General features: G+C 46.2%; 1 protein-coding gene across 4 annotated transcripts in view; it reads right to left on the bottom strand.

Moving 5' to 3' along the window:
- Positions 1-1,397: 1,397 nt before the first annotated feature.
- Positions 1,398-22,891, bottom strand: part of IP6K2 (inositol hexakisphosphate kinase 2) — a 32,254-nt gene continuing 10,760 nt past the window's right edge. For 2 of the 4 annotated variants that reach the window (XM_044253612.1, XM_044253614.1), the window contains exons 2-6: positions 11,971-12,302; positions 9,802-10,024; positions 6,346-6,521; positions 2,626-2,801; positions 1,398-2,173 (exon numbers count right to left, since the gene is read on the bottom strand). In XM_044253612.1, coding sequence (XP_044109547.1) covers positions 1,673-2,173; positions 2,626-2,801; positions 6,346-6,521; positions 9,802-10,024; positions 11,971-12,172 — 1,278 coding nt within the window. In that variant the 5' untranslated portion in view covers positions 12,173-12,302 and the 3' untranslated portion in view covers positions 1,398-1,672. Of the gene's footprint in view, positions 2,174-2,625; positions 2,802-6,345; positions 6,522-9,801; positions 11,140-11,581; positions 11,948-11,970; positions 12,303-15,350; positions 15,514-22,891 lie in introns of those variants that run through there. The other 2 variants (XM_044253613.1, XM_044253615.1) reach the window with 2 other exon arrangements.

Raw genomic sequence — 22,891 nt, 5'->3', positions numbered from 1 at the left:
GCCCGCAGCCCAACGGCAGAGCGTGCGTCCTGCGCTCTAGTCCCGAGCGTCGCCGCCACGCCGGGAGAGTGGGTCCTGACCTACTAACGGTAGCATAGTCCCATCGTTGCGTCTCGCTGATCCAACACTTGGAGGCGCCCGCGGGGGCCGGTCTTCTTGGTGTCTACAGGCCGCGTGACCCCTCTCCACCGAGTCCCTACTGCCAGCCGCACGCACCACGCACCGAAACCAGGTTGGCCATTCCCCAGTCCAAAGTCCTCCAGCCCTCGCTGCCCACCCACCTCCTCTCTGCACTCGCTTCTCTCCACCCCTCTAATACAGGTCTTTGCATACCGTTTCCTCTCTTGAGGCTCACACCCACCCCCCAACAGCATCAGGTCATTATGCTCCCAGTCGCTGTCACGTTGCTCTATTGTCTTTATAGGACCTACAACTCCGAATTATCTTATTTCTGAGCAGACAGGAGAGCTGATGAGGGTGGCGAGGGCGGTGCTATGTGGCCTTAAGAGCTTGTTTGACCAGTCATCCCCGACCTGTCCTTGATGTCCTGAGAGACACAGGCGCCCAGGGGAGAGGCCCTAAGGGTCCCCAGGGGGGCCTTCTATTCCTGTCCAGGGTCTGGGCCAGCCACATTCCCCACTGGAAGTCTGGGCCCAGTGCAGGGGTTGTGGGCACAAACAGGCCAGTGTATACAGTTGGGTGTTTTGGGACATAGTGCATATAGGCATAGTGGGCCTTGGAGAGGAGGGGCTGGGAGTTTCAGGGAGGTGTGGGGCTGCTAGAACTGGACATCAAGACCCTACTTTTTTGGCACTGGGTCTGTGCCCTTCTCCCTGGTGTCTGGTTCTGCAGTTCAAGACCTCCTGCCACACCTCCCAGAACCCTCCTAGCCTTGCTGGAGCTGGGTAGATGAGACCAGCGTAGTTGTGGTGGGTAGCAGTGGTGACACGTGGTGGATTAAGAGGAACACCCTTTCTCACTGGAACCCCCACCTCCTAGGACCTTTGACCCATGGCGCCCATGGCTGCCAATAGCCCAGAGCTTGGCAGCTACTCGAGGCCCCAGTTTGGCTCTGGGACATCTGATATCTCAGTGCAGGAGCTGGATCCAAGGTATGGTATACATGCTGCCCCACTCTGACTTAAGCTGCGTGGAGCGCAGGGCAAAGACCTGTATCAAGTTCTTTGCTTAGGGGGTGCGGGCATACTAGTCCAGCCCAGACCCCAGAGAGACCTACGGGCCAAGCCAAGAAGCTGTGGTGACTTTAGGTCTATGAGATGGGGGCAGCAGCCAGGAGAATATTCCTGGGGTAGGGTGGAGACAGCACGTGTGCGGCTTCTGTGGGGTCGGGAAGGGGCTGGCTGCCTGCCCCTAGTAAGAACGACAGCAGTACTGTGTACAATTAACAAAAAGATTTGTATTAGAACATTTACACTCAGGGAAGAAAGAGGTATCTGCATCATCAAATGTGGAATGTTGAAGAAATAGTTAAAATAAATAAAAGACTCCGAACGCGGTTAGGGCTGGCTCAGGCTGGGACTCACAGAGGCCTCTGCACATCAGCTCCAGGCTGCAGGGGCCAACGGCCTGGCCATACTGGCCTCCTCCCCGACGCAGCACAGCTGTGCCTGGGACACAGAGAGTCTCTCAAGCGCTGGGGCAGCCAGCAAGCTCACTCCCCGCTTTCCTCACTTATCTCTGTGACAATGTCTATCAGGCTCTGGAGCCCAAAGATATAGCCAGCATCCTGGCCCTCATGTACCACGCTGTCCTCGCCATATAGCCTGCAGGTGGTGTGTGCAAAGTCGATCATGCGCACGTCCACGGAGCTGGTGCCGATGGGCTTGTAGGCATAGGCACCAGCAGACTCGTCAGCTGACTCTTCTGACAGGTCCTCCAAGTCCTCAGCATCTGAGTCCAGGGCCACCTCAGGCCATTCCTTGCCATCATAGATGACCAGTAGGGAACTTGAGTAGAAGCGATAGGACTCCTGTCGCTCCAAAACGGCCTTGAGCTCAGTCAGCTTCTTAAGCACAGGGCCCAGGAGCTCACGGCGCAGGTACCGACCGTTGTGGAAAAACTGGAAAAGTGCCTCCTTGAAGCCTTGCACCGACAGCTTCCGCCCATGGTACTTGTTCATGAACATAAGCTGCCCACTGCCTGCCTGGTACACCTGTCGGGGGGGAGACCAGCAGATTAGGTACTGACCGCCACTCTCAAAGCCTGAACCCCAGGGAACAGCAGCAATAGGACAGCCCCAGATCGGAGCCTTTAACCTGTTAGGTACACCCGTCACACAAGACACTGTCCTCTTTGATTAGCAACCACTCAGTCAGGATGCAGCCCTCTGACCTGGTTCTGTGCACAGACCCCTCCTGAGTGTATGGGTCGGTGGAGAGGGCCTAACCTCCCTCCCCTAATTCCCGCTCCTGTTCAGAGGTTCTGGACTCAGTCAACCAGGTCAGCCCCAGAGGATTCACCCAAGCATGCATGCTTTTTACCTAACCAGAGAACGACAGACTCAGTCACACTGGAACCTTGAGAAAACAGGACCATGCCAGGGTTCGGGAGCGGCAGCTACTGGCTGCGCTAGCCAGCCCAGGCTCTACCCAGCATTCCCCTCACCTGCATGCCACACACACGAACACCGATGACTGCGGACGTGCTCTGCTGGCACTTGCGGATCTGGTTGGCTGCTTTCTCCTCTGAAGCATCGTCACCGTGCTGGCGGGTACCCATCTTGAGGTCCAGGACACAAGGCACCTCGTAGCGGGAAGTCAGGTTTTCCAGTAAGATGAATTCTGAGTGGTTAAGGACAATCCTCCTTCTGAGACGGTGCTGCTGCATGGGGCCTTGGCACTCCTAGGGCTCAGTGCCTGCACAGAGGGCCTCAAAGAAGCCCGAGTCCACAGAGGACCCCATCAGTCCTGCTATCCCCCCACACAGGGAGCCAAAGGCTGGCTGACTAGACAACTAAAAGGCATACTCAAATTCTTGTCAGGGAACTATCTGGGTCCAGCCTGAGGGACACACACACACCATTTCCTGGACTCAGCAAGGTGTGGGAAGAGGGTTCCACACCAGATTGTCCTAAGTTACGAATAGAACATTAAGTAAATCCTGTAACCTTATATGTGAACTGCAAGTATCTGTATGAACTCATGAAAAAATTTCTCTTTAAAATAAATGTGTATCAGGGTGCCTACCTGGCTCAGTGGGTTAAAGCCTCTGCCTTTGGCTCAAGGTCATGATCTCAGGGTCCTGGGATCGAGCCTCCTCTCTCTGCCTGCCTCTCTGCCTGCTTGTGATCTCTGTCAATAAGTAAAATCTTAAAACAAATAAATTAATAAAATAAATGTGCATTGGGGTGCCTGGGTGGCTTAGTTAAGCATCTGCCTTCAGCTTAGGTCATGATCCCAGGGTCCTGGGATGGAGCCCCTTATCAGGCTCTCTGCCCAGTGGGGACCAGCTTCTCTCTCTCCCTTCGCCTACTTGTATTGTCAAATAAATGAATAAAATTTTTAAAAATAAATAAATGTGTATTTCCCTGCTAGAAACCCAGGAAGTTTTTTGGGGCAGGGACTGGTGAACTATTTGTTGTATAGCCTATACACTAGAAATTGTTCTTAAATTTTTAAGTCCTCAAAAAATTATTATATAATACTTCATGACACATGAAAAGTAAATGATACGCAAATCTTGGTGACCGTAGTTTTATTGGGATATGGTCTCGCTCATTCATTTACATTATCACCTATGGCAACTTTCATGCCATAGTGGCAGAGCTGTGACAGCCTGTGCAGCCTACAAAGCCTAAAACATTTACTGTTGGCCCCCTACTGAAAAGGTTTGTCACTCTTGCCTTAGAAGAATAAGGAACTCACATCTGGAGTAGGAAACATACATGACCCTGGACCATCATTTTATACCAGAAAGACAGCCATCACAGACTATCGTGATTGTCAGAAGGACTCAAGAGCCTATTTTAAAAGATCAAACATTGGAGAATTTGTGCATCAGTAAAGGTAAAAACTGCAATGGATTAAACCACCTCAAATATGTTTAAATTCACAGATGTGTAACAATGCTGAAAAACTCACTGGTCACCTTTGGAGGATGTTGAAAAACCCACTCACTACTCCAAGTATTTAGTAAATAAAAGACAAGAAACATTTACCCTGCCTTTCTCGTTTATCAACTATACCTCAGAATGAGCATATACTTGATGAGAAAATGTTTATAGATTCCAGCAAAGAAGGAACAACAAAACTAAGAAATTTCCTAGTGGAAAAATGGACCTAAGGCGATAGCAATACAGGAGAGAAAGACAAACAGTGAACTGCTGATGGACAATACCACCTCAGAAGGACTCCTGCCCCCACCCCAAAACTGAACCTGAATGTGATCAAGCCTAAAGATCAAATTATCAATAAAGGGAAGAGAAAGAAAAGAGTAACAAGTAAAGGACACCACAGGAATGTAATCAGAAAAATCCAGATGATGAGAAACTTCAGAAGACTGACTGACTGACCAACCTCCCTCTCTCCCTCCTTTCTTTAAGATTTATTTATTGGGTGGGAAGGAGAGGGAGAAAGAGTCTCAAGCAGACTGTCCGCTGAGTATAAGCCCAACTTGGGGCTTGATCTCATGATCCTGACATCAGGACCTGAGCTGAAACCAAGAGTCAGCTGTCCTACCTGACTGTACCACCCAGACACCCCAAAGACCTAGTTTTTTGACAAGAAATTTCCAAGAAGAAAAAACAGAAAGAGTATTTATTTAAAAAGACTTAAAACATTTCGACCAAATGCAACATGTGAACCTCACCTGGATCCCCATTCAAACAATCCATCAGTATAGAGATTTATGATGGGGCACCTGGATGGCTCAGTGGGTTAAAGCTTCTGCCTTCAGCTTGGGTCATGATCCCAAGGTCCTGGGACCGAGCCCCACATCGGGCTCTCTGTTTAGCAGGGAGCCTGCCTCTCTGCCTACTGGTCTGTCAAATAAATAAATAAAATCTTAAAAAAAAAAAAAAAGATTTATGAGACAATTAGGAAAATGTGGACACAAACTAGATTTGATAATGAATTATTGTCTACTTTCAAGGAGCAATAATGGTAATAATGTCTTAAAATATTCTTAGAGATCCATGAGACACTTCAGAAACAGCTCAGCTGGTGGTGCTAAGTTTAAGACAGTCGTGGCATGAGTTGGACATAAGTGAGTGAACTGGTGAACTTGGGTCACAGGTACTTATAAGTTCCAAGTATTATTCTATGTTCAATGTGTTTAAAATATCCCCTAGTAGATAAAAGAAAACCCTTCTGCTCTCTTAGCTCTGCTGGAAGCTGGAGGTTGGTAGGCCCCTGTGTAGTGCACAGAATTCTAGCTTTTTTCCTCCTGTGTATTACTAAACTGAGTCTCTATGTAAATATGGACAGTCAGCATTTATCGACATGTACCTATTTCTCTGTTAAAAAAAAAAAACTTTAAAAAATGGGATTATAGAAGGTCAGCAAAGGGTGGGTTTGATATGTTTGGGTGGGTTAAGTGGATATTTGACAACATGGCTTTTCCTCTGCCATGTTTGTGATGTTTAACGGACATCCTTGCAGTTTAAGATGACACTTTTAAAATTCAACTCTCCTAATGATGACTTAAGCCCTGGCACTTGATGGGAGAATCAGCAGAACCTATAGGATCTTTGGAATGGACATTCTCTGTTACAATTTTGTTCCTGTTTATTTTTAAATTTCCTTTTGATTTCATGGAAAGGAAAGACGATGCAAGTGTGTAAGTTGCTTTGTTACAATAAAACTAAATGTGTAAAAGTAAATAAATAAATAAATAAAAATATCCCCCAATAAAAAATTAAATACAGCATACTCAATTCCGAGGAATCCCTCCCCCAAGATTTAAAAAAAAAATCCATGAAACATAGCTTCATGGGCTAGAAAGGGGAAAAAGGAAAGCCCCTTGTGCTATGCCTATGCTTCATGTGCAAGTTTGATGAATCAGGAGTGAAAGGCTGGCACCCACCTGTCACCCCACCCTTGGCAGGCAAGCAGGGGATTTCCAAAAACATGAGCCAACTCCTTGGACTCTAGGCCAAAGCCTCCCTGGTGTAGGCTGTTCCCTCCGGGAGGTGCCCCTCACCTGCTTCCCCACCGCCTGTATTCCCAGACCAGCCCTCACTCCTGCGGGAATACAGATCTGTCCGCGGTTACCACAGAGGGTGCCCTGGCACAACCATGGCTAGAAAGCAAACCCAACTTCTCTACACTCTTTGGCCCTCACCCACCCTTCCGTCCCCGAGGCTGACAGACTCTGAGCAAAGGATACTGTACTGGTTCCGATGTTTTGCGTTCTCCTTCATTCTCTGTAACTGCTGCTGGTGACACTTCATGCTCCAAGGGTTATAGTGTTTAAGCTGGGAGCTGACGTTCCCCTTTTTCTCTACACTGTAGTACAAGACTTCAGATTTCTTTAACCACTCAAATTCTTCTTCCAATTTATGGCTGTAAGGAGACAAGAAGCCAATCACAATGTCTTATCAAAACTCAGGGCCAAAGAGGCATGAGAGAACTTTTGGAGTGCTGGGAAGTTTGAGATCTTGATGGGGTGGTGGTTTCAGTGTGCACACTAAACACTTCAAATGGATACATTTTACTGTTAAGTGTATTATACTTCAAGAAAGATGATTTTTAAAAAATAAAGGGGCCAGCTCACTGTTTTTTTCTACAGTAAGGAAAACCCAAGATGCAAGAACAGCCATTGCGTCCACCCCGGCCTCCCCACGACTCCCTCCCAAGCAGTCCTTACTGCCCTCTTCCTTAAGGCGGTACCACCCCGCCCCCTGCTTCGGATACAGCAGGTTCCCTGATTCTGAAGGCTGGAGACCAGAGAAAAGCCAAACTAAAATTCCATGGGAATAAGCCAACCTACTTAGCTACATTATAAATACTTTAATTTATATATATTGTTTATATTTTTATAAGCTCTGCCCAAGAGTGGCACCTGGACGGCTCTGTATAGGTGGAGGAGCCTCCATTTCAAGGACACCCAACGGACCATTTTTGTCTCTCACCATCAGCGAGCAGCCTGAGGGGAAGGGATGGCTCTTGTCTCAGTCACTGCTGCATCCCCAGGACGCGGCACAGGGTAGCCGCAGAAGCAACAAGCAACTACAACTCTTTCAGAGCTGCCACCGTGGCTCTTGACCCAAAATGGCATAATTTAATCCAGAATCTGTTTGTTTTTACCTTGTATGATTAGACTTTATTTCAAAATAAATGAACTAGCAGGTTATAGTTATATAACAAAACGCTAATGACGTTTACAAGGCAGAATAAACAACGAACTGGATGACTTCATTTTGTCTTTTTTGGGGGGGGGCAGAGAGACTGAGGGAGAGGGAGAATCCTAAGCAGGCTCCACGTGACAAGGGGCTTGATCTCACGATCCCGAGATCATGACCCTCTGAGCCAAAGTCAAGAGTCAGACACTGAACTGACACTATATTAATGTATTAATATACATTAATATAGTGCATTGAGTGACATGGTCCAAATCTGATTCACCTGAAGTCCGCACTTTCCTTTGTTTATAACTTCCATTTAAAAATTAATTCCGGGGCACATGGGTGGCTCAGTTGTTGGGTGTCTGCCTTTGGCTCAGGTCATGATCCCAGCATCCTGGGATTGAGCCCCACATCAGGCTTCCTGCTCAGCAGGAAACCTGCTTCCCCTCTCCTAAATAAGTAAATAAATAAAATTTAAAAATAAAAATTAATCCCTAGGGTGCCCGGGTGGCTCAATCAGCTGGCATCTGATTCTTGATCTTAGGTTCAGTTCTTTTTTTTTTTTTTAAAGATTTTATTTATTTGTTTGACAGACAGAGATCACAAGTAGGCAGAGAGGCAGGCAGAGAGAGAAGAGGAAGCAGGCTCCCCGCTGAGCAGAGACCCCCGATGCGGGGCTCGATCCCAGGACCCCGGGATCACGACCCGAGCCGAAGACAGAGGCCCTAACCCACTGAGCCACCCAGGTGCCCCTTAGGTTCAGTTCTTAATCTCAGGGCTGTGAATTCAAGCCCTGTGCTGGGCTCCTCACTGGGCATGGAGCCTACTTTAAAAAGAAAGAAAAAATTAAAAAGTTAAAAAAGAAAAAACTGCACTTAAAAATGTCTTTAAAGGAACATTTTTATGGGGTTGCCTGGGTGGCTCAGTTGGTTAAGCATCTGCCTTCAGCTCAGGTCATGATCTCAGGGTTCTGGGATCAAGCCCCATGTTGTCCCACTCCCTGCTCCTCAGGGAGTCTGCTTCTCCCTCTCCTTATGTCCCTCACCCTCCCCACCCTCAACTCATGGTCTCTCTCAAATAAATAAATCCATAAATATACATACATATATATATGTATATTTATGCATATATATGTATATTTATGCAGCTTTCCATAAATTTGGTTAAAATCATTTTTATTTTAGAAGTACACAAAACTCCCTTTTTGAAAACTCAACTGATTATCTCTTGTCCTAAATGTAAAATATGAAAGAAATGTGTTATTTCTGGGGTGCCTAAGTGGCTCAGTTGGTTAAGTGTCCAACTTTTAGTTTCAGCTCAAGTCATGATCCCAGGGTCCCAAGATCTAGCCCAGCATAGGTTTCGGAGCTCAGCAGAGAGTCTGCTTGAGATTCTCTCTTTACCTCTCCCTCTGCCCCTCCCTGCTGCACAATCCTGTGTGCCTGCGTGCTCTCTAAATAAATCTTTTTTAAAAAATATTTTATTTATTATTTATTGGACAGACAGAGAACACAAGTAGGCAGACAGGCAAGCAGAGAGAGAGGAGGAAGCAGGCTCCCTGCTGAGCAGAGAGCCCAATGTGGGGATCAATCCCAGGACCCTGGAATCATGACCTGAGCTGAAGGCAGAGGCTTTAACCCACTGATCCACCCAGGCGCCCCGTCTTTTTTTTTTTTTTTTAAAGGGGTAAGCTGGGAAGGCTATTACTTTTTTTTTTTTTTTTTAAGATTTTATTTATTTATTTGACAGAGAGAGATCACAAGTAGGCAGAGAGGCAGTAAGGGAAGCAGGCTCCCCGCTCAGCAAGCAGAGAGCCCGATGCGGGACTCAATCCCAGGGCCCTGAGATCATGACCTGAGCTGAAGGCAGTGGCTTAATGCACTGAGCCACCCAGACGCCCCCCCCCCTTTTTAAAGATTTTATTCATTTATTTGACAGAGACACAGTAAGAGAGGGAACACAAGCAGGGGCAGTGGGAGAGGGAGAAGCAGGCTCCCACAGAGCAGAGAGCCCGATGCAGGGCTCAATCCCAGGACCCTGGGATCATGACCTGAGCTAAAGTTAGATGCCTAACAACTACCCAGAGCTGCCCAGGTGCCCTTAAATAAACCTTTTTTTTTTTTTTTTTAAGAAAAATTTTAAAAAATAAAAGAAAGGTGACACTCTGTAATCCAAATGTAACCTCAATACTGAACAGAGAACTGGCACTGCCTTTTAGCTTCACCTATAATACATTAAGAAAAGTCTACTACATCTTTTCCATTTTCTACTTCAAAAATCCTCATCTTAAAATGCTAATATTTAACACAAACTTCAAAAGTGTAACCCAGAGTCATTAAAGAGAAGCTGCCATGTAGGAACTGGCCACTGAGTTACAAGGCACAACTAAGTCTATCATTTGAGTCCCTAGCTCCAGGAGACTGGCCTGTAATTAAGATCCCCTGACACCTCCCCTTTCACGGAGTACAGGGTCCCCCCCCACCTCAGTTTATACCTACCTCTTCATCTTCTCCTCTTTCCGGTGCTGCCTCACCCAGTCCTTGGGGCTCTTCTCCGTTTCTAGAACATGATGTTTTTTGTTTGTCCACCTCAGGAGCTTACTTTTTGGTTCACAGTCTGAATTGTCTACACTGTCCAAAGTTCCATGGTCCCCCTTTAGTGGATATGCTATTAAACATAAGTTCCTGTCTTCATCCTCTTCAAAGCGTACAGATACCACACCTGCAAGGGGGGGGTGAGGAGCAGAGAGAACTTTTAATTCCCACAGAAGATGTGTTATAAATAACATGATTGTAACATTTGTTTTTTTCTTACCCTGTTCCTTAGTCTCTATGTTGCCAGAGGCCCCAAACTCATCTGCAAACCTAACAAATATCAAAACAGCTAGAAAAGATGACACCACACAAGACAAGCGATTAGGGAGCAAACATGGCCGAGAGTCTTCCTCTCTGATGCACTCAACAAGGCAAGAGCCAAAGAATTACAAGACACATTTTTCCATCATTGAAAATGTTTATTAAGTTTTATGTAATTCTTCTAATCCTAAGAGAGACGTGAAAACATTTGCTCTTTATATCTTGCGGGAATTTTTGATGCCCTAAACAGAAACTCCGACGGCCTGAGGCTTGCTTTAAAGCAGAGCCGAATGCGGGAACAAAGGTTTGCCCTGAGGGGAACAAAGGTTTGCCCTGAGGGTTAAGAAGCATCCAAGGGTAAGGGAAGACTGGGCAAGCAAAACAAAATAAAGGAGCAAACAAAACAAACCACACAGCACAAGAGACACCCTAGCAAAGGCTTCTTGCAGCGCACCCCCACACGGGTGGGCACCCCAAGCCTTTTGTCCTCAAACATGTTACTTTATTTGGTCTTTGCAGTCACAAAAGAACAAAATGAACACAAGGCAAATAGGGTCCGGCCGGGAGCACAGACGCGTGGTGGCCTTGAAAGCAGCTCTCCCCCTTGAGTCTCTAGAACCTGCCATGTGTAATTAGACAGTCTTTGAGGAGGGGGCTGTCAGGTGGGAGCATTTCAGCAGGTGCCGACGAGCGCCTTACAACCGACTGGCTGAACACCTTTCCTCCCAGGCCTCTGTGGCCTGGGATCACTCAATTTGCTCAGTCCTTGCTGCCCGCCCGCTTGCTCGCTCGCTCGCTGCAGGGGAATGCGTGCTCAGAGAGAGATGACACTTCTGAGGTGGTCCCTGGCTCTGGGCGCAGAGAAGCAGAGGAGCTTGGGTGGGGAATTCAGGGGACCACACTTCCCTGTGGCCCGGGGAAAGAACCAGGGGGAAATAGGGGGCAGGGGCGGCCAGCTAACAAGGGGCCTTTGGCTTTGTCCTGGAAAAAACAACAGAGAAGGACCAAGTGAGGGCCCTCAACTCCCCCACCCCCCACCACAACACACATGCATATTCAGAGTACAGAGAGAGGCGCCCAGTACATTCTGTCTTCAAACAGCATGTTTCAACAGTCCCAGAAGAACCTAAGTTGTTCAAGAGTCTTTTGTATAAAACCAGGCAACGTAAATTTAATTTCCTTTAATGGATTCTTTGATTTACAAAATATCCTCCCACCCCAGGAAAGACCACACCATGCTGGTGGCTGATGTCACCCCCAAAAGTGCATTATAAAAAGAGAGAGAGAGTCACCATATGTGAATCAAAGGGTTGCCATAACATTGCAATTTCGGGGACATTCCGTAATAGCAAAGGGCTTCAGCTAATCAGCACAGGCCTCCCACTCCTGCATTCCATCTGACTCAACCCTGCTCCCAGCCTACCTAATCACCAGGGCTTCTGGTTTCCTGGAGGACAAAAAGCAGGCCGCAAGGATTCTGGGTAAAATCCTCCCAAAGTCTTCCCCCGCTGTTCCCCCACGGGGGCCTATGGGTTACTGAGATCAAGAGACACCTGAACATAAAACACAACTACACTTCCACCAAAAATAAACTCAAAACAAATCCACAAAACAAAACAATTGAGCAATCTTACCAGGGCTTGCAAACTGAGGGTGTGAGGTGCTGGGCTGAGGGCCAAGAGGAGGAGGAGGGAAAACAGAGTGAGGGGAGGGGTGAGGGCTCCCGGGATGGCTGCCCGGGGCCTTCCTCGGCAGCGCCGCCTCTCATCTCCTCGCCAGGCGATGGCGACCCCTATGGCAGCGGGGGCTCACCTTTGTACTGAGGAGTGAATTTGCGCATCTCGGCTGGGAGAGTCTCGTAGAACTGGTGCTCCCTCGGTACCAGGGGCTTGCACAGGGTCGTCTCGTTGAAGCGGAGCACGCATGAGTGCCCCCCGACCTGGTGGACAAAGGGCTCCAGCAGGACGCCCTTGGTGCGGGGCTCCACGTCCATGGCCCTGAAGGCTGGGCTCATCCTCCAGGCGCAGGCGGCAGGGAGAAGGGGGAGGCGGCGGGGTCCAGCGGCCAGCGCGTCCTCCGTCTGTCGTCTGTCCGTGCGTCCGTCTGTCTGGCCTCAAGTCCTCGGTTGCGCGGGCCAGGACGCTCTGCCGAAAGCAAAGAGAGACAATAGCATTGGACGCGCGGCCTGGGAAGCGCCGTAGAAGCGCGAGCACTTCCAGAAAGACAAACAGCGCGAGCTCAGGCGGGGCCCTGCCCACGCCGCCTACCCCGGCTCCGCCTCCTCACTCAGAAACAAACAGCCAGAGCTACTGCGGGGCGGGGCCAGATTCCGACTCGCAGGGACTGGCCCCAGGTGTCCTCAAACAGCCCGTGCCCTCCACTAGGCGGGAAAAATGCAAGCCACGATATGGTAAAGTCCCATTTCACACCTAATAATTCAGATTAATTTTTACCATTTTCTCTTTTTAAAAAAAATATTTTATTTACTTGACAGAGAGCGAGAGCAGGAACACAAGCAGGGAGAGTGGCAGAGGGAAAGCAGGGCTCCGGCTGAGCAGGGACTCTCCTATGTGGGGCTCAATCCCAGGACCCCAAGGTTCACGACATGAGCTGAAGGCAGCCATTTAACGACTGAGCCACCCAGGCGCCCCATAATCCTTACCATTTTCTGGTAAGACTAACTTCCATTTTTTAAAAGATTTTGAGAGAGAGAAAGTGCGCATATTCGCCAGCGCATGAGCTGGGAAAGGGGCAGGGGCAGAGGCAGAAGCAGGCTTCCTCCCCGTAGAACAGGGGAGTTGGCCGGGGGACTCAATCCCAGGACCTCGGAATCACGACCTGAGCGGAAGGGAAGTGCTAAACGGACCGAGCCACCCAGATGCCCCCATACATACATTTTTTTTTTTAAAGTAGGATTTTTTTAATTTAATTTTTTTATTTTTTAAAGATTTTATTTATTTATCAGAGAGAGAGCGAGCACAGGCAGACAGAATGGCAGACAGAGGCAGAGGGAGAAGCAGGCTCCCTGCTGAGCAAGGAGCCCGATGCGGGACTCGATCCCAGGACGCTGGGATCACGACCTGAGCCGAAGGCAGCTGCTTAACCAACTGAGCCACCCAGGCGTCCCCATACATATTTTTAATACTTTATTTTTTTAGAGTAGTTTTAGGTTCAGAGCAAAAAATGAGAGGATGCTAAGTGCCCATAGAAACACCTGCCCCCACACATGCCATTGCCTTCCCGGTTATCAATATCCCCCCTCAGAGTTGTAGGTTTGTTATAAAAGATGATGAAACCTACATTGACTCATCATCCTAGATTACATTAGGGTTCTTAGTCGCTAATTATGTTTTTATAAAATGCAGTTTAAGGGAAAACTTGCTTACTCACCATCTGGTAAGATTTACTCCCCCAGGGTGTCCACTCCTCCCCCTCAACCCTAAGGCCAAAGACAAGCCCCATTAACCTTATTAACAGTGGAGCTTGGGCCTGGCGTTAATCATTAACGTCTGTATCTAAAAACAACCGATCAGGGCTGGCTAACTCCTTTTAAAAAGATACACAGTGTTCTAGGTCACTGACTATTTTTATCAGTTCTATCCTGATCTCCAAAAGCTGGGGCACACCGTTAAGCCAAAGCTGTGCTCCTGGGGTAATCAGGGCTCCCATCCTCTCCTCAGGTTCAGGGCCTTAGACCTGACTTTGCATCCCTAAACACCCCAGATCTCAGCAAAGCAACCTCTATGCAACTGACTTCAAGGGACTTCATGCTAGTTCTCTGTTTTCGGTCTGTAATTTACAGACTACACAGCTGCTACTAGCACTTCTTATAGGGTGTGGGGCATGCCATTATCTGTAGGGTTCTTAATTGAGAACTCTTCCAGTTCCCATTACCCCAAGTGACATCCTGGTGATGAGAACAGGTCTGCTGAAGATGTGCCCACTGTCCTCTAGGGTGAGTAAAGCACCTACTACATGCTGGCTCATTACAGAAACTTACCTCATTTGGTCCTTGGGATATTTTCTGTGAGGAAGACACTATTTTCTCTGTTACAAACAATGAAGCTAATTTGGGGAAGTGAGGAAACGCATCCAGGGCCAGGGACAATAAGCCACAGCTCCCAAATGAACCTCAATCTGTTGGAGGCCCTCACGGGGCCACTTCTACGTCCCAGAGTCTTTGAAACTAGTGTCCTGATACAGCACTCCTCCTATGTTACATGGGACATTTAGCCTGGTGAGAGGGTGCCTTCACCATGCATATTTTCTCTTTATATACATAACCTCTCTTAGAGTTTAAACCGATTGTTAATCTCTTTTTAGAAGGATCTGACTCTGGGTCCCAACTGGACTCAAGGATTAGGAATAAATAAGCTTTCCTATATGCAGAGATGAAAACCAAAGGTCCTGACTTCTCTCCTGGCACCACGTTCTCATGACCACAGAAGCCCTCAGCAGGACATGTGCTGAGGAGGTTTCTAAGCTCCAAGGATGAGTACATTCCAGCCATTTCCAGACCCTCTCCAGAAGGTGGAGCTCTGAGACACTTGGCCACACCAGCCCTTTCTTCGGGTCTACACAGACTAGTTCATACTAATCCACTGAAAAGACCTCTGGAGTAGGAGCAATACCAAAGAAAAGCTACTGTACTGACTCACAGTCGGTCTGCTAGAACCCAAGCACAAACCAGGTACCAAGATTATTTGTCAATGCACAAGACACCCCTCATGGGCCAGGCTTTAGAAACACAATCCAAGCCTTTCATTAAAGTATAAACTGCTTTTGTCGTCAGAGTAATATTTTTTTTTTCGTCAGAGTAATATTAATACCAATGCAAATCTCTTTCCAACTCTGTTCAAAATTCCTTTAAGTGTATTCAGTTAGGTGGAAGAATCTCTCTCGGCATCTCTCTCACCCATCCTTACCCTAAAGCAAAATCTACAACAAAAACGGGTCCTTCGAGGCAACTCTCTGGAGTACGGTGCATAGGTGTGGCTGGAGGCCACCAGGCCCGGTGAACGTATCCATCGCCTCCTCCCAGGTCCTCAGTGTACTCATTAGCTGCTGGGTATGATGTGGCACCTTGCCATCCTCCCCCCAGCACCCAACTCTGGCAGTCCGCAGGACACTGCTCCCTGGAGAATCATCATCATCTTGGGTAGAGAGGCAAGAAAAATAAGGCTAATCCTCACCTGAGCCAAGCTGATGACAGAGAAAACTGCCAAATATGAGCTGGAGTTAGGGAGACAACGGATTACTGTGTAGTTAGGTGGAGCCAGATTCTAGTCCCAGTTCAGCCACTCAGTTGCTTGGAGATCATCTCCAAGTCCCTGGTTCCCTCTGGGTTCTGGTTTTCTGGTTTGTAAAATGGAGAAGAGAGGCATGGAGTAGACCTCTACTGTGTGCGTGGTATAATGCGATTAGTGAGCGGTAACTAGTTGTTTTAATCAAATAGGAAAAAATAGTAAATATAATTGCATTGTATATATAAGGTAAGTCCTATTTTGTGATTCTTTCATTTAAAAAAAATTTTTTTTGAAGATTTTATTTATTTGAGAGAGAAAGAGGGAGAGATTGAGAGAACGAGTGGGAGGAGGGGCAGAAGGAGAGAAGCAGACTCCCTGCTGAGCAGGGAGCCCAATGTAGGACTGGATCCCAAGACCCTAGGATCATGACCTGAGCCAAAGGCAGATGCTTAACTGACTGAGCCACCCAAGCACCCCATTTAAAAAAAATTTTTTTAAAAGATTTAATAGAGCACACGTGCACAAGTAGCCAGAGCAGCAGGCAGAGGAAAAGGGAGAGGGAGAAGCAGAATCCCTGCTGAGCAGAGAGCTTGATGCCAGCCAGGGCTCAATCCCAGCACCCTGGGATCATATAACCCAAGCAGAAGGCAGATGCTTAACTGACTGAGCCACCCAGATGCTCCTTTGTGCACCCCTGTTTCAATTATGTTTAGTCTTTCAATATGAACGTTAAGTATGGCTTCACCATACCACATATTTCTCACATTTGGGGTTGCAGATGAAGAAGTGGAGCTTCTGTTCTAGCTTCCCTTAGAGGCTGCATCTGTGTGGGAAAATGAAGGATCAAATTTCCCAAGGATTACACACAGCAGATCCGCTCTCTCTCTAATGGCCTCAACCTGGCCAGAAGAAAGAAAAGTACCCCAAAACCTGTTCTTTTTCACCTACTACTCTCTCTGTCCCACACGTGGTGTGAGCTCTCAGTGATTTTTAAACATCCGAGGTCTAAGGCCCAGTGTCCCAGGAATCCTGGAGTATTAGAAGTTACTGAGAAGTCCATGCAAAATATGTGGGCTCTGTGCCTAGGGAGAGGGAGAATAACCACAGAATACTGCCTTCAGATTTAGCATCTATTTTAGCCTTCCACATCGTCTCACACTGGTCCATGAAACTATGAACAGGTAAGGAAAACAGAATATAACTCAGCCTAAGACAGGAGGACATAGATTTCCTCCACAGCTCATCCCCCTAAATCTGTCAGATTGGTTTAAGGATCTGCTGGAAACAATGCTTTAATATTCTCGCTTCTAAAATACTGCGGACTGGGGCGCCTGGGTGGTTCAGTGGGTTGAGCCTCTGCCTTCGGCTCGGGTCATGATCTCAGGGTCCTGGGATTGAGCCCCACATCTGGGCTCTCTGCTTGGCAGGGAGCCTGCTTCCCCTTCTCTCTCTGCCTGCCTCTCTGCCTACTTGTGATCTCTCTCTGTCAAATAAATAAATAAAATCTTTAAAAAAATAATAAAATAAAATACTGCGGGTAGTGGCACCTAGGTAGCTCAGTTGGTTAACAGACTTTGGCTCAAGTCAGGATCCAGGATCCTGGGATGGACTCCTGCGATGTGGCCCCTTGTTGGGCTTCTCCTTTTCCCTCTGCCCTCCCCATTCATGCTCTCTCTCTCAAACAAATAAAATCTTTAAAAAATTTTTTAAAAATAAATAAATACTTCAAATAAAACAATGACTCATGAAAACCTTTTAAGCCCTTAGCTCACTCATCTAGAATTTAGTTAATGAGGCCACAAATGTGGTCTGCTGGGGCTACCTACTTTGCCTCAAGAAAAGCCCCAGGGTTGGATAGTCACAGGGGATGGTGTCAGGCACACTAGCCTGCCTGATGGTGGAAAAACAACACTCACCATTCACACCTCCTCTCCGTGAGCGTGAGCCACAGGGCCACCACCATAAAGCATCTGCATACAACCCATAACTACACAACCCATGACTATACCACCATCACTGAAACTCTTAAAACACTGTTGGTAGGAATGAAAAAAAAAAAAAAAGTGGTACAGCCACTTTGGAAAACAGTTTGGCAGTTTCTTAGAAAGTTAAACAAATACTTATTATATGACCCAATAATCCTATTCATAGGTATATGCCTAAGAGAAATGAAATCCAATGTCCACACAGACTTGTACATGATCTCAGATAGAGTCACTACTTACAATAGCCAAAAGGTGGAAACCCAAATATCCATCAAATGGGTGAATGAATAAACAAACTATGGTACATCCATATCATGCAACAGTATTCAGCAATAAAAGGGAATCTTGATTCATTATAAAGATTCATCATAAAAGCACGTAAGTGAAAAAAGCCAATCGTATATTATATGATTAGATTTATAAGAAATGCTAGAAAAAGCACAGCTCTAAAAAGTAGATAAGCAGCTGCAGAGGTAGGAGTATAGGACTGACCACAAAGGGGACTAAGAGAACTTTCAGGGGTAATGAAAATGTTATATGCTGTGACTGGGATAGTAATTACATGACTGCATAAATTTGTCAAAATTCACCAAATTGAGCTTAAAATTGATGAGTCCTATTGTATATAAATTATACTTCAGTAGAGGGATTAAATTTTTTCTTACACTTTTTAATTTACCTTATTTTCATAAGTACATATTATTTTAATAATCAGAAAAAAATAGACTTAAAAAGATCGTATTAGGGTGCCTGGGTGGCTCAGTGGGTTAAGCCTCTGCCTTAGGCTCAGGTCATGATCCTAGGGTCCTAGGATCGAGCCCCACATCGGGCTCTCTGCTCAGCGGGGAGCCTGCTTCCCCCATCTCTCTGCCTGCCTCTCTGCCTACTTGTGATCTCTGTCTGTCAAATAAATAAATCTTTAAAAAAAAAAAAAGATCATATTAGCTGTTAAATAGCTTCTATATGCAAATGCTTTGGTTGAGATTTACCTTCCTATTCATTCTAACTGGGCTCATTTGCCTCACAGTGAGCATCTTGAGACACTCCTGCCAAGATGCCTGGGTCACCTTCTTGGTCAAAGGAAGGACTCCCCCTTTCCGTGAAGGCACTCCCAGATGGTACAGACTTTCAGAGACAGCCATGTTTTCCCTCATAAATCCATGACACCCACAGCTAAATCTAAAGCCATTTGCTCAATCTGAAAACCTAATTTTTATCAGGGTCTTAATAATTAGCAGACTTCTACCAGTTGCATGGTTATCTTTTTAAATTCTTATAAAGTCAAAGCAAAAGCATCCTTTACAGACAAACAAGCAGAACAGAAGCATAAAGGTCCAATAAGCCTTTCTGTAAAATCCATAAGGAAAGAAAAATCAGCATCAAATCTGCTATTATTCTAGTTTCCTTGTTATTTCTCAAGCATGCCTGGAATATGCCTACCTCAGGGCCTTTGCACTTGCCATTCCCTCTGCTTGGTACATTCTTTTCCCAGGCATCCCTCTGGCCCACTCTCTTACCTCCTTCAGCTCTTTATGCAAATGTCACTTCTTTAATGAGGTCCTCCTAAGCTACTCCATCTGAAAGGACCATACCTCCTTGTCAACACTGCCTTATACACCTTGCTTTATTTCTCTTTAGCACTTATCACCATCACCTAACATATTACATGTCTTCTTTGTCTTGTTTATTTTTTGTATCCCCCATCCTGACCCCACCAGAAAACAAAGTCCATAAAATCAGAGATTTCTGACTGCTGTGTTCACTGCTAAAATCTCCAGAGTCCAGAACACCAGCACAGAGAAGGTACTTCACAGGATGTGCCTCTAGTCACTACTGTGTCATGAAAACCTGCTGTACACAGATAACAGAAGACTCAAAAGGCACCCACTGCAATTATCCAAACCCAAACTAATCATACAGAGAGTACAACTATTAAAATGAGGCATGCAACACACTTTACCAAATGTATTCTGAGCACTGAACTAGTGTTAATTTTGCATTTATAATTCCCCATCTATCAAGTTGCATTAACTGGGGAGTATAAATGAAGGATCCTGCACCTAAAGACTCATCTGGGACCTGGTGCTGTGGAAACATTTCATGGAAACAAAACTTAAGCTCCTAATGCAATGACCATCTCTTAGAAAATTCTCTCTTGCAGAAAATCAGGCAAGAAAAGAATGGTCATTCAAGAATAAACTTTAAAAATGTGGCCTCGGGGGCACCTGTGTGGCTTTAGGTTGTGATTCCAGAGTCTTGGGATCAAGCCCCACATCGGGCTCCCTGCTAAGCAGGAAGCCTGCTTCTCCTTCTCCCACTTGCCCTGCTTGTGTTCCCTCCCTTGCTGTTGCTCTCTCCCTCTCTGTCAACTAAATAAATAAATAAATAAATAAAGGTGGCCTCAGGGCATCTGACTGGCTCAGTTGGTGGACAGCAGGACTCTTGATCTCAGGGTTGTAAGCTCGTGCCCCACACTGGGTACAGAGATTACCTTAAAAAAGAAAATGTAGCCTCAAGAAGATTAAAATTCTGTAACTTAAAACAAATATACTAACTAGCATTCAGAAATTATGTGTTGGTACAGAGTTCACATCCCAAACACCCAAGGTTTTTAGGTTGCAATGTTATCATTAAAAGATAATTATCCAGGGCGCCTGGGTGGCTCAGTGGGTTAAAGCCTCTGCCTTTGGCTCAGGTCGTGGGAGAGTCCTGGGATTGAGCCCTGCATTGGGCTCTCTGCTCCGCGGGGAGTCTACTTCCCCGCCAACCCCTGCCTGCCTCTATGCCTACCTGTGATCTCTGTCAAATAAATAAATAAAATCTTTGAAAAAAAAAAAAAGGCAAAGAAAAAGAAAAAGAAAGACAATTATCCTGGGGCACCTGGGTGGCTCAATCAGTTAAGCATCTGCCTTCCGCTCAGGTTATGATCCCAGAGTCCTGGATCAAGCCCCGCACAGACTCCCTGCTTGGTAGGGAGTATGCTTCTCCCTCTGCCTGCTGCTACTGTTGCTTGTGTTCTCTCTCGCTCTCTCTCAAATAAATAAAATCTTTAGAAAAAAATAATAAATGAATAAAAGATAATTATCTCCATCTTTTGCAGGCAAAGCAAAGAAAGGCCATGGGTTGGTTGTGAGTCTCTGCTGAAGGCCCCCTTCAGCAACACTGGTGGGTCTGCCCTCCAGCTTTTAATGAGGTGTCTTAGCAAGACAATGCAGAAGGAAAATCATTCCTCACTTTGCCCTGGACTTACGGGGAAGCTGGGTAAAATGACGCATAATTCCTGGTAACGAAACGAATCTACAAAAAGGAGTTTTAGCAAAATAACGCCAGGAAGGAAGAGGAAAGCTATCAATGTTTGTCTTGTGGGAGGCACCAAGGATAAGGGCTGACCAGACTGACCCATCTGGGTACAGGGCATCGAACTAACACCAACCTCAGGAAAACTCCTACCACTGTGCCACAGAGTTTAAGCCCCATCAGGACATTACCCCCTCAACCTTTTTTTTAAATAGTTTATCTTTAAGTACTCTATATACCCGATTGTGGGGCTCAAACTCGTAACCCTGCAATCAAGAGTTGCACACTCCACGGACTAAGCCAGCCCAGCGCTCCCTGCCCCCATCAAGACATCTCTTATACCCCATTGTGAAAGTGCTTACTCCCATGTCTAGCAGAAGAGTGCCATGATGGCCTATCAGGATATTATGAAAAGTCTGCTTACTAATTTTATGATTTTTAAACAATATGAGAACATTGTTTAAAACCAAGATATAAAATTGTATAAGCTATTATTATCTAAACTAGGTCCAAAGAATTACAGAGGAAAAGACTAGCAAAAAGTCACAGCTATGCCACTGAATCATATATTTAAAAATGGTTAAAATGGTAAATTTTATGTTATGCATATTTTACCACATACACAAAAACTAAAAACAAAGTACCAGCTACTCACAGGGGTCATGGCTGCCTGCCCCCTTCCAAAGCCCTGTAGTCACTGCATTAAAAATGTTGAAAGCCTTGAAATCTCCCAGCTCACCTATGAAAGAAACTTGATACAGATTTCCCAAATTTGACAACAATCCTAAAAATTTATATGGCACAGATGAATTAGGAAGCTAAAATAAAGTGTTCTAATGGGGTATCTGGGTGGCTCAGTGGGTTAAGCCTCTGCCTTCAGCTCAGATCATGATCTCAGGGTCCTGGGATTGAGCCCTGCATCAGGCTCTCTGCTCAGCGGGGAGCCTGCTCCCCCCCCACCTCTGCCTGCCTCTGCCTACTTGTGATCTCTGCCTGTCTCAAATAAATTAAAAAAATCTTTAAAAAAAAAAAAAAGTGTTCTAAGTTGTCAATAATAGAAAGAAGATGGCCATCAACCTAGGAAAGCAACTGTGTGTCCTTTCTATAGAAATATCAGAACACTGTTGTCACAGAAGAGGCAGTCAAAACACTGCCCCAAAATGTAGGGGAAAATACTGCAGGCTGTAGTATTTTTCTGCTTTTTGAAATGTGAACTTCTGATTTCTTTTTTCAAACTAAACAAATATTCTCTGCCAAAGCAGCAGAGCCCGGGAGACAAGACACAGTGCTCTGCATCGATTCGACGCCTATAGCAGGTTCCATGGTGTAATGGTTAGCACTCTGGACTCTGATTCGACGCCTATGCTGTGGTCCAACACTGGGTGTTCATTTTCTCCCTTGTTAACATTTTATTCCAGTTTTAATAAAGGAAAAGCTCTAAGTTGTCCATGAAATTATTTCATTAAAGCCACAATAATGCAGATCCTTCCCCCAATGCTGAGGGACAAATAAAACATCAGATTCTGTGCCAAAAATCCAGACGAGCTTTTCTGTAAGGGAAACAGCAGCCTCTCAGATGCTTCTCTAGATCCGCCCTCATGACCACACTGCCTGATCTCTCTGCTTCTGATCAGATTTCTGGAATGAAGGACTAGTGGGTCCCAAGATGGAAGAAAATGAGAAGGAGCTTTCAGCCTACCGACAGGTACGTTCATCAGAGTTACACTGCTAAATTACAAAGTTATAGCAACTTAAAAAGATTTTTCTAGGGATGCCTGGGTGGCTCAGTGAGTTAAGTGTCTGCCTTGACTCAGGTCATGATCCCAGGGTCTGGGGATAGAGTCCCGTATCAGGGTCCTTGCATAGTGGGGAGCCTGCTTCTCCCTCCACCTGCTGTTGCCCCTGCCTGTGCTCTCTGACAAATAAATAAATAAAATCTTTTTTAAAAAAAATTTTTTTTGGGGCGTCTGGGTGGCTGAGTGGGTTAAGCCTCTACCTTCGGCTCAGGTCATGATCTCAGGGTCCTGGGATGGAGCCCCACATCGGGCTCTCTGCTCAGCAGGGAGTCTACTCATACCCCCTCCCCGTCTGCCTCTCTGCTACTTGTGATCTCTGCCAAATAAATAAATAAAATTAAAAAAAAAATTTAAAAAAGCAGCCTTTTCTAGCTAAAACTGTAGCGCCACTCCTTCAAGGAAATTAAAA

Source organism: Neovison vison, chromosome 6 (genome assembly GCF_020171115.1).
Source record: "Neovison vison isolate M4711 chromosome 6, ASM_NN_V1, whole genome shotgun sequence".
Taxonomy (NCBI): Eukaryota; Metazoa; Chordata; class Mammalia; order Carnivora; family Mustelidae; genus Neogale; species Neogale vison.
Note: the sequence above shows the minus strand (reverse complement) of the source record. Positions and strands in the feature narration are given on the sequence as shown.